At 41.0% G+C, this 12502-nt stretch overlaps 1 protein-coding gene across 1 annotated transcript; it reads right to left on the bottom strand.

Moving 5' to 3' along the window:
- Positions 1-10352: 10352 nt before the first annotated feature.
- On the bottom strand, positions 10353-10754 carry LOC145105916 (uncharacterized). The gene has a single exon (XM_079042980.1). It carries the CDS (start codon positions 10752-10754, stop codon positions 10353-10355), a length of 402 nt encoding a protein of 133 aa, XP_078899106.1.
- Between the last annotated feature and the right edge of the window lie 1748 nt (positions 10755-12502).

Here is a 12502-nt window from a genome sequence, read left to right as displayed (position 1 = left end):
AATGCAGGGTTCCGACATCGTAGCCTATACGGCCAGGTTCTGCGACTTGGTGGCTCTGTGCCCAAACATGGTGCCCACCGAAAGAAAGAAAATCGAACGATACATCTGGGGATTAGTACCCCTATATCGAGGGAATGTTCTAGCATCACAACCTACGACCTTTGACAGTGCCAAGGAATTGGCCCAGAGGTTGATTGATCATGAAGTTCCCTCCACTCCGTCAGCTACTACAACCACCACTTCTGCCCCGACCCACACCTCCAGCAACAAAAGAAAGCGGTGGGATCGAAAGAAAGGAAAATCAGCCAAATCGTCTTCCAATAACCAAAAAACAGTGGCTGCCCACGCTGCCACTACTCCTGCTGCCCCTGCACCTGCCAAAACTTATGCAGGAAGCTTACCCAAGTGCAATAAGTGCTCTTTCCATCATAACGGCCCCTGCCGTGAAATGCACTGCACTAACTGTGACCGGAAGGGCCATATCGCCCGGTTTTGCAGAACACCACCCAAACCTATTTCCCAAATTCCTATTTCGGGAGCAAGCCAGGCCTGCTATGGTTGTGGCAAAGTCGGACATTTCAAAAGAAACTGTCCAAAGGCTGGCAACGCGGGAGGAGCAGGTAGACTACTTGCTATTGGCCACAATGAGGCTGTAGCAGACCCCACCGTAGTCACGGGTACGTTCCTTCTCGATAACTCTTATGCTTGTATTCTATTCGATAGTGGGGCAGAAAGAAGTTTCGTAAATCAAAACTTTAAACACTTACTCAAACAAACACCGAGATCACTGAAAGAAACATTCGTCGTAGAAATGGCTAATGGCAAGACGGAAAGTTCTAACGAAATCTACATAGGTTGTACCCTCACGCTAGATAATCATTCGTTTCCTATCGACCTCATACCAGTAGCGATCAAAAGCTTCGATGTCATCATAGGCATGGACTGGTTGAGTCTCCATCGTACCGATATCTTGTGCTTCGACAAGGCCATCCGTCTAAATCTACCCAACAACGAAACCTTAATGATCTACGGAGACAAACCCAGTACGAGTCTTCGTATCATCTCTAGTATTCAAGCTCAGAAGTACCTGCGTAAGGAATACCGTGCATTCCTTGCACACGTCGTCAACACGAGCCAGAAAACGAAAAACCTAAAAGACTTCCTCGTAGTACGCGATTTTCCCGACGTCTTTCCAGAAGAGCTACCAGGTTTACCTCCACAACGTCAAGTCGAGTTCCGAATCGACTTAATCCCAGGAGCGACCCCCATAGCCAAGGCGCCCTACCGTTTAGCACCTACTGAGATGCAAGAACTGTCCGGTCAACTTAACGAACTGCTCAGCAAGGGCTTTATAAGACCAAGCTTCTCACCCTGGGGAGCACCAGTCTTGTTCGTTAAGAAGAAAGATGGATCGTTCCGCATGTGCATCGACTACAGAGAACTCAACAAGCTGACGGTCAAGAATCGTTACCCTCTTCCTCGTATAGACGATTTATTTGACCAACTGCAAGGGGTGAGCTACTTTTCCAAGATTGATCTAAGGTCCGGGTATCATCAGTTACGAGTGCTCGAGGGGGATATTCCGAAAACAGCCTTCCGAACTCGTTACGGACACTACGAGTTCGTAGTAATGCCGTTCGGACTGACCAATGCACCCGCAATATTCATGGACTTGATGAATAGAGTATGCCGTCCTTACTTGGATCAGTTCGTCATCGTCTTTATTGATGACATACTTATCTACTCTAGAAGTGAGGAAGAGCATAGCGATCATCTGCAACAAGTCCTGGAAACCCTACGATCGGAGAAGCTTTACGCAAAGTTCTCTACGTGCGAATTTTGGATCCGAAGAGTCGAATTCTTAGGACACGTGGTTAGCGAAGAAGGAATCCACGTGGACCCATCCAAGATTAAAGCTATTGAGAACTGGTCAGTACCGAAGACGCCTACAGAAATTCGCTAATTTCTAGGCCTCGCTGGCTACTACCGAAGGTTCATTCAAAATTTCTCTCGAATTGCGAAGCCTCTTACGACATTGACCCAGAAAGGCGTGGCCTTTGACTGGGTAGAGAAACAAGAGAAGGCATTCCAAACCCTAAAACGAGCCTTGTGCACCGCACCGATACTGTCCCTCCCTGAAGGGATAGAAGACTTCGTAGTATATTGCGATGCATCCAATCAGGGGCTCGGCTGTGTTCTGATGCAACGAGGTAAAGTCATCGCCTACGCCTCAAGACAGTTGAAGACACACGAGGTCAACTACACCACGCACGACCTCGAATTAGGAGCGGTTGTGTTCGCCCTAAAGATCTGGAGACACTATCTGTATGGTACGAAGAGCATCATCTATACCGACCACAAAAGCCTCCAACACATCTTCAACCAGAAAGAACTCAACATGAGACAACGACGGTGGGTCGAGCTACTCAATGACTACGAATGTGAAATTCGTTATCATCCGGGTAAAGCCAACGTAGTAGCAGACGCTCTAAGTCGGAAGGATTATTCTGGTCGAAGAGTCAAGTCATTAACAATGACTATCCATTCGCGTCTCACCGCACAAATAAAGGAGGCTCAGTTCGAAGCTTTGAAACCTGAAAATATAGCAGGAGAATCCCTGCGAGGAATGGATAAGAACCTACAGGTCAAGGGTAACGGAACCTTATATCTCATGGACCGGATCTGGACCCCGAGACACGGTGGCTTCAGAGACTTGGTCATGAAGGAGGCGCACAACACTCGATATTCCGTCCACCCGGGTTCAGATAAAATGTATCTGGATCTCAAGAAATTATACTGGTGGCCTAATATGAAAGCGGAGATCGCTACCTTCGTAAGTAAATGCCTTACTTGCGCCAAGGTCAAGGTCGAATACCAGAAACCATCAGGTCTACTCCAACAACCAGAGATACCTGAATGGAAGTGGGAGAGGATTACTATGGATTTCATTACCAAATTACCCAAATCTCCGAGTGGGTACGACACCATTTGGGTAATTGTCGACCGACTAACCAAATCCGCTCACTTCCTTCCTATCAAAGAAAGCTTCAAAATGGAGAGACTCACGCGAATCTACATCCAAGGGGTAGTCCGACTGCACGATGTACCTGTGTCCATTATTTCCGATTGAGATAGCAGGTTCACTTCGAGGTTCTGGCAGTCACTACAGAAGGCTCTTGGAACTAAGCTGGATATGAGCACAACTTACCATCCTCAGACTGACGGACAAAGTGAGAGAACCATCCAAACTCTGGAAGATATGCTGCGAGCCTGTGTGATCGACTTTGGTAAGGCTTGGGATACCCACTTACCCCTCGTCGAATTTTCCTACAACAACAGTTATCACACGAGCATCAAAGCTGCTCCATTCGAAGCCCTCTACGGCCGAAAGTGCAGGTCCCCTCTGTGCTGGGCTGAGGTGGGTGACACTCAATTAGCTAAAGGACGAGTTCCTGAAAGCACTCTCACAGGTCCAGAGATCATTCGGGAAACAACGGAGAAGATCGTTCAGATCCGTGAACGATTGAAAGCCTCTAGAGACCGACAGAAAAGCTACGCAGACAAACGAAGGAAACCTTTGGAATTCCAGGTGGGAGACCGGGTCCTTTTGAAAGTCTCACCCTGGAAAGGCTTGATACGCTTCGGAAAGCGTGGAAAGCTGAATCCAAGATACATAGGGCCTTTTGAGATTCTCGCTAGAATCGGCCCCGTAGCTTACAAACTCCGATTACCTCATGAACTTAGCAATATCCATCCTGTCTTCCACATCTCTAATCTTAAAAAGTGTCTTTCCGATGAGACCCTTGTGATCCCTCTTGATGAGATCAAGATCAACGAAAATCTGAACTTTGTGGAAGAACCAATCGAAATCATGGATCGAGAAATCAAACGAACGAAACAAAGCCGCATCCCGATAGTGAAGGTTCGCTGGAATGCCAAGCGGGGACCCGAATTCACTTGGGAGTGCGAAAACTCGATGAAACAGAAATATCCGCATCTCTTTCCAAATCCATGATTTGTATCTTAAATTTCGGGATGAAATTCCCTCTAACGGGGGGATGATGTGACAACCCGAAATTTATTCCGTCACTGTAACCCTTTCCGTTGATAAAATTTATTTTATTAATAAAATTGTCCATTAACTTTTAAGTTAAATAATTCATCTAGGGTTATTGTCATAATTTCCTACGTGTAGGAAATCAATAAAATCACAAATAATACCCTCGATAATCCTTTGGAAAAATTTCTAGTTTACGACTAAGTCGGGTTACAGTCATTTAATCGGGTAAAATGTTAAACTCCGTTTAATGTCGGGATTGGGTGTGTCCCCACCTAACCGTGGACTCAACCCCATATAAGGTTTGAGTGGACTCCATTCGAACCTTTTTCACCCACCTTGGAACTTTCTCTCTCTACTCTCTCTCTAAAAATCGGGTTTTGATCAAGAATCACCTCATTCAAGCTCCAAAATCGTAAGTAATCCTTCCTAGCTTGTTGTTTAACTTAACATGCATGCAAATCTATGGGTTAAACTCTCAAAAACCCCAAAAACTTGTGTTTACGGTTTGGGAACACCTCCCAAAACCGTAAACTCCCAAAAAGGGGGTTTTGAAGCCCCAAAACCCTTCCAAACCTCTTCTAGTGTTTAGTTATGGCTTAGAAACTTGCATGCATGAACTTAGAACCCCAAGATCATGACTTTTTGGGGGTAAACATGAGTTTACGGTCCATGAACATTCATGAACCGTAAACACCCCAAAATGGGATTTTGATGCCCCAAACCCTCTTCAATGCTTGGCTAATGACCTAGAAACTTGCTGGAATGATCTTAGAACCCTAAAACATGGATTGAATGATGCAAACATGAGTTTATGGTTTGGGAAGGTCTCCCAAAACCGTAAACACCTCCAAAGGGTGTTTAAGTACCCTTAACACCTTGAATGGCTTACCTTTGGGTCTAGAACCTTGCATGCATGACCTACAACCATCAAAACTCATGAAAAATGGACACACATGAGTTTACGGCCGTAAACCCATGTGTTTACGACCGTAAACTCCCCAGGGAGTGGTCCAAGGACCGTAAACTCCAAGAAGTGTCCATTTCTAGCCCCAATCACTTCCTAAGCCATGGATTCGAGTCTAGCATAATTCCTTGAGTAGTTTAAGACCTTTGAACACCCAAATGGCACCATTACCATGAGTTTACGGCCGTAAACTCATGGGGACAATGGTCCAGAAACCGTAAACACACTTAAGTGTAACCAATTGAAGTGTAAACTCCATACTGAGGCCATACACTCCTTAGATGCAACCTTTAGCACTCCTTGCACTTGAAACAAAGTGTCTTCATGCATTAGAGTGTATTTACTTACCTAATTAGTGATTAAATAGCTAATTAGATACATTTATGTATCACTACATGTTACATAGGATCCGTGTGTGTGTTCAAGTGCTCACTTGACACCTAGCATCCTACCCGACACTTCCATCCACCTCACTCATTGCAGGTGAGTTCATACCCCTTAATTAACCTTTTAAATGTTTTTAAATGCTTTTATGGGGGGGAATACAAGTTGAATCAAATAAGTTATAGTACCAATCACGTGTGATTTATAACTTGCAACCAAAAGGATTTTTATACTTTTAACTGCTTTACCAACAAAACTGCCTTACGTGTTTATCAAACTCATTTTCATGTTAAATTGCTATAAAAATATTTCTAAACTCTTTTAACTCCTTCGGTTCCCAAACCATATCTACACCAATATATTTATATAAGTAAGACTTGAAGGACTTAGGACTGATAGCTCACCTTACTTCCTGTTCTTGTTTGATTGTGGACTTAGGGAATATTGTTATCTGTCCGACTGTCGTTGAATTCTTAGTTATATATTATATATATTCGTGTGAATATTAAAGTCTTCACTTCAGTTCAATACCTTTGTGTATCAAAGGCATGCAACCAACCTTACTATTTAACTATAATAGGTATAGTTAAGGATTACTACTCGTGTATACTATTACAATGGTACCTACCAGAGTCCGAATAGTTATGAGTCAATACATGTTTAACACTATAAAAAGAGAATACTATATACTATACAAGAGAACACTCTATACACTATACCCGAAAGTACATTATACATTATACAAAGAGAACATACTACAACAGAATGTGACATACTATTTCTCAATACGACACTTCACTGTGCTATCACCGTGTAACCAGAGTCTCCTGGAGGGAGAGCGGACATTATGTGTATAGATCTATACGGGACATACACTCCCACATCCCGACTGCTAGCTACAGCCCGAGCCGACTAGGACCAGGGGTGACAAAATGTCACATTTCTACAGATGACTCGGGGGGTCATCAGGGATTCGATCGTCAATCAGCATGGTTACATACAAGTTCACATTTCGACCTTAAATTAATACATTAAGAATTAAAGGCAAAACAGACTCCCCCGAGGTGTATTGTACATTTAATACTACCTGGAGTCTGCATTTTCATTTCATTAGCTGGCAGTGATAATGCTGGGGTAGAATACTATTTTCTAATTACTTTACATGAATGAAGTCTAAAACTATATTTTCCTACTATAGTTTCTCTGGGAAAACTTTTACATTTTCAAAGGATCAAACATACATACAACCGGGTCTTGGTAGAAGACCACTTTTACTGGAAAACATAGGGTTTTCCTAGGGAGCATACTATTTTCCAACATTGAGATCAATTATTATACTACATGGTTGTAATCATTTTATATAAGCAATGACACTAAATACTCATGAACTCACCAGCTTTATGTTGATACTCGCTTTCAAAATAACTTGTATTCTCAGGTCATCAGTAGACAGGTACAGGTGCAGCTTTTGAGAAGATGGATCACATACAAGACTCCTCTTTATTTTGATTATACTTTTGGTGTCTAACAAACTGTACAGAACACGCTTGTATTACAATTATTATATTAATGCAATGAATGTTGTTGCTTGTCGTTACTATTATGCATTGTTATGATACTGTACATGACGTCTTCCGCCCCAGAATGTATTCCGCCGTTCTTGGTTTTGGAGTGTGACAATGCGTGCCGTAAAACGCTCAGACGACGCGCAAATGTGTATCAAGGAAGGCCCTGTCATAACGAGAGACGACATGCTTTTGCTCGTCGTCTATTTACAACGCGCATTTACGACGCACATTAATGACACACATTTACGACGCGCAGTTATGACACCCAATGCGTATCAAGGAAGGCCCTGTCATAAAGGAAGACGACACACATTTGCGTGTCGTAACCTTACGACGTGCGTGTTTATGACACGCAATGCGTATCAAGGAAGCCCCTGTTATAAATGAAGATGACACACATTTGCGTGTCATAAACTTCAATAACCATTTACGATATGCATTTACAACGCGTCTTTACGATACCCATTTACGCATAATACAAAAATATGTAAACAAATATATACCAAAACAATCAATTTCATCCAATAACATCATGTCAAAAAATTGTAATACATTGATATTAAGGGGATCTAATTGTACATTGTTATTAAGAGGTTTTCCCTAACTATATAACCTAATACTACATTGCTATTAAGGGACACCTTCTGCAATGTAATGCTATACAAACTAAAAAGATACACACAAAGATGATAAACATCAAATTCCAACTAAGTAGAGTTGCATCTTGCCTTTCATATAAAAGGGTTCTTACATTCCATTACAAAATCTATCCCCTAACCTCAATAGATGGTTTAAGTAGAAAACAACATACCAAAACAAAAAGGAAGGGGGGTTCTTAACAAATCAATTGAAACTCAGAACTCCAAAGCCAACATTGATGAAGTTTGAAGCATATGAGGTTCATAGAGAATGATGTGGAGCTTAGCCAAATGTCGCAATCAGAAAGCCTTTGTAGATGTTCATGAACTTGGCCACAAATGCTGCAAATCACAAGTCAGAAATAAAACGTCAATCTTTTTACTTGAAAGTTGTAACATTTACTTTTTCAAGAAGTTCTAGGATGGAAGTTACATATTTACCCCTTATCATCGTTGTAAATAAGTAAATAAACTAAACGTAATTGATTTGGATCTACAAGGTTGCTTTACTTTAACTTTACTAAAGAGTATTTTAGATATTTAAAAAAAGTTAGTACAATAATATTGAGCTATATCCACGTCAAAAGCCACAATTTATGAAAAAGATATAAATCCATGAAAATAAAACATAACTTAAAAAAGAGTTTCAACCAAAAGCTACTTCCCATTTCTTATTATAAACACAAACAACCCTCATGAGCTATGACATCAAGGAGATACAAAAGATAGAAAAAGTACCTTCAGTGTGAAATATGGTTTCTGTCCAAGACGCATCCTATGTTCCTAAAAAAAGAAAAAGAAATATCAATACTAAAAGAATAATGGTTTTTTTTTTAAAAAAAAACTTTAATGGGACAAAAGCATGAACAGTGAAATCACATAATATGCTGCCCAATGACAGACCTCATTGAATTCATTCATGATATTGCCAAATAAATTTACCTCAGGTTTATTCTCCCTTCATTGAATTCATTCATCAATTGATCAAGGAAAGGGATTCTTTTCATATCATTGTAATCGATGATTAGCTGGAAACAAAATACATTAACAATATTAAGTAGTGAGGGTTAACATGAAATAAGTTAATAATGATAATGAAATTGAAAGCTAGTTTGAAGGAAAGTTGGGTCAAATGTCCAAACAAGGATACTACGGATTTACCCCATGTAGAAATTTTTGTATAAATTACAAATTTACCTCAGAAGTTGAAGGTAAAACCACAGGTTTGTACTCTTTGGCGTCATCAAGAGTATAAGACCCTACTACCCTTTCAGCAAACACATTGGAGATTAAAATATTTGAGTACTTAATCAATAATTACAATATATGACTGGTAGATAGAATGCATACCTCAACAGTTAGACGATGTGGGTAAGAAGGTTCATCCCATAGTAAAAGAAAATTTAAACATTAATCATGTACAACTGTTTCAAAACATAGTAAAAGAAATCAAGAAGAAAAAAAGTGTGCATCACCTTTAGAAATGTCAGCAGTGAAGTTAATGGATTCTGAAGAAGAAAACTTTGTTCCACTAAATTTAGCAATTTCACTGAACTTTTCTACACGTGGGAACTTCAGAACATATGGTCTAAACCCACGTATATCAAAAGTTAATGTCATCATAATGTAAGGAGCTGCAACATGAATTAACTTCATTTTAGTAATAAAATACGTACACATAGACAACGTACAGTGAGTTTACTTGGTCATTCAATTGAAATGAAGAGAAAGAAAGTCAAAACTAACCTCTTGAATGAACCTGTTGAGGAAAACAATACGACTGGAAGAAAGTTTGCCACTCAAACTAAAGTTATATCCTTCATAGTCATCATCTTCAGGACTGTAGGACTCAAATGAGAACTGATATATACACACATATAAAGAAAGAGAGATTAGGGCGATCGGTAAACCTTTATACACATAACATCAACTATAAAAAACCAACAAATTCCTCATTCAGAATTATAGTTTTTTTACATCCATCATAAGTATATTTATCAACTCCTGCAGCATCTAATACTAGCTGGCGATTTGGTGTAAGGGTTACCTTATCTTCAGTCTGTTTATGCATCGTGCTAGATAGAACTATCAGATTGTTTTTACTGATTGGGTCATTTGTAGGATCCATGAATTCCTCTTTTCTAGTTATGGCTCCCAAAGATGGAAAAAAAAACTCACCAACTGCAAGAAGGAAATCTAGAACAACAAGAAATCAAAGGAGTTGCATCCGAACCACAAGTAGTTGAGATGATGCCCTCATTCCGAGATCGATCAATACCCTCCAGCTGAAGAAAAAATAAATAACCAACATTTCAGAAAACATATACAAAGGGACATGACGTCTCTGATAGGATCAGTTTAACAACAGAATCAAAGATAACCTAATGCTTCAATTAATCAATAAAGGGAAAACCTGAATTTCGAGAATCAGGGAGTCTCCAGATAGAAAACATAAATGGTAAAAAAAAATAAACTCTCTCCCCTAATGGCGGAATAAACCCTCCTTATTTATGTCTCTTTCCCTAAAGGATAAATCCTAAACAAAATCAATGACCGTATAAATACTATAATTAATTTAAAATACGAAAAGTACTAGACAGCCCCTGGAGAATGCTTCCTGCGCCTCTGATACACTTTTGTCAATTTTTGTCGGTTCATATCAGTAATCCCCCTTGAAATATCACCTTGTCCTCAATGTGAGACTCAGGAAACTGTCGCTGAAGTAACTCTTTCTCTTCCTAAGTTGCTTCCTCGTCAGGTAAACCTTTCCACTGGATCAACCATTCTTCGACACCTTGCTGTATTCTACTGCTCACCACCTTTGCTGGAACCAACAACCTATCATCCGTAGCAGTCAATCCCTCGGGAAGTGTTGTGAGAACCTCTTGACTGCCGACTACCTTCTTAAGCTGGGAAACATGAAAAACCGGATGAATAGAAGCATTATCAGGAAGCTTTAACTTATACGCCACTTTACCCACTCGAGTTAGAACCTCGAACAGCCCATAGAAACGTTGAGCCAATTTTTCGTTATTTCTTTTAGCTACCGTACCCTGTCGATATGGTCGTAGTTTCAAATTAACCAAGTCACCAACCACAAATTCCACATCTCTCCATTTACCATCAGCATGAGTATTCATAATTTTTTGTGCCTATAGCAAATACAAATTAATTTCTTTGAGAACTTCATCTCTTTCTTGCAGATATCGGTCCACCTCAAATGTGACAGCAGTACCAGAATCATATCGAATCAAACGAGGCGGATCTCGTCCATAAAGTATGTTAAACGGAGCCATCTGAATAGAAGAGTGGTATGAAGTGTTATACCAATACTCAGCCCACGATAGCCATTTCACCCATTCCTTTGGCCGAGCGGAAGAAAAACAACACAAATAAGTTTCCACACTTCTATTGACGACTTCTATCTGGCCATCCGTTTGTGGATGATAAGCGGTACTGTGTTTCAGGATTGTGCTTGAGTACTTGAATAGTTCCTTCCAAAAATGGCTGATAAACACCTTATCTCGGTTCGAAACAATGGAGCGAGGAATCCCATGTAACCAGACTATTTCACGAATAAACACCGTCGCCACCAAGGCTGCAATGAACGGATGTTTAAGAGGAATAAAACGGGCTGAATTACTGAGACGGTCAACCACTACCAGTATGACGCTATAACCTCCAGACTTGGGTAACCCTTCAATATAGTCCATGGTTAAATCTTCCCAGATCTGTTCCGGTAGCTCTAACGGTTGGAGTAACCCTGCTGGAGCCAAATTAGAGTACTTATTACACTGACATATGGCGCATTCAGCCACCAGTTTCGCCACATCCTTCTTCATACCAATCCAATAGAACTCACTTGCAAGGCGCTGATATGTTTTTTTGCGTGCCTTCATGGCCCCCAGTTGCCCCAACATGCGATTCGTGAAACAAACGAGAGACCCAGCTAGATGTTTTTGGAATTACCAGTTTCCCCTTATACAACACTTGCCCCTGACTGACCTCATACCCATCCATATCACTAGCAGCCGATTCAATTTTCCTCCGAATCTCTTAAATGTGTTGGTCTCGGCTCAAATCAGCCAGCAAGTCGGCATGGTTGCTGAACCGAGAAACTGTTAATACTAACAAGGAAACTCCCTCTCCCCGTCTGGACAACACATCAACAACACCATTCTCTCTCCCGGGTCGATACAAGATTTCGAAATTGAACCCAGATAACTTCGAAATCCAACGTTGGTGTTCCCCGGCCACCAAACGTTGTTCAAGCAAAAATTTCAAGCTCTTCTGATCGGTCAATACTGTAAATTGGCGTCCTAACAAATATGGCCGCCATTTTTGCACCGCCAGTACAATCGCCATCAACTCGCGCTCATACACCGATTTGAGTTGGGCTCGACTATCCAAAACTTGGCTGAAATAGGCTACATGCTGACCTTCTTGCATTAGTACCACTCCCACCCCTTGACCAGAAGCATCCGTCTCCACTATAAACTTTTTGGAGAAATCAGGCAATGCTAAAACATGCACTTGAGTCATGGCTTGCTGCAATTGACGGAATGCCTGGGTTGCTTCGTTACTCCAAACGAAGCTATCCTTCTTCAAAAGATTAGTTAAAGCTCTTGCAATTTTTCCGTGTCATTGCACAAACTTTCTATAATAACCGGTTAACCCTAAGAACCTGCGAAGTTCTCGAAGAGTCTTAGGAATCGGCCACTCCAACATAGCCGAAATCTTACTCGGATCAGCCATGACCCCGTCCTTGGTCACGACGTGACCCAAATAATCCACCCTCTCCCAGGCAAAAACACATTTTTTTTCTGTTACAAAACAGCCCTTCGGTTTTAAAGCAACTAAAAAGGACTTTGAGATGTTCACGATGTTC

The sequence above is a fragment of the Lactuca virosa genome, chromosome 4 (assembly GCF_052849685.1).
Source record: "Lactuca virosa cultivar CGN04683 chromosome 4, Lactuca_virosa_CGN04683_v6, whole genome shotgun sequence".
In the NCBI taxonomy this organism is placed as follows: Eukaryota; Viridiplantae; Streptophyta; class Magnoliopsida; order Asterales; family Asteraceae; genus Lactuca; species Lactuca virosa.
Note: the sequence above shows the minus strand (reverse complement) of the source record. Positions and strands in the feature narration are given on the sequence as shown.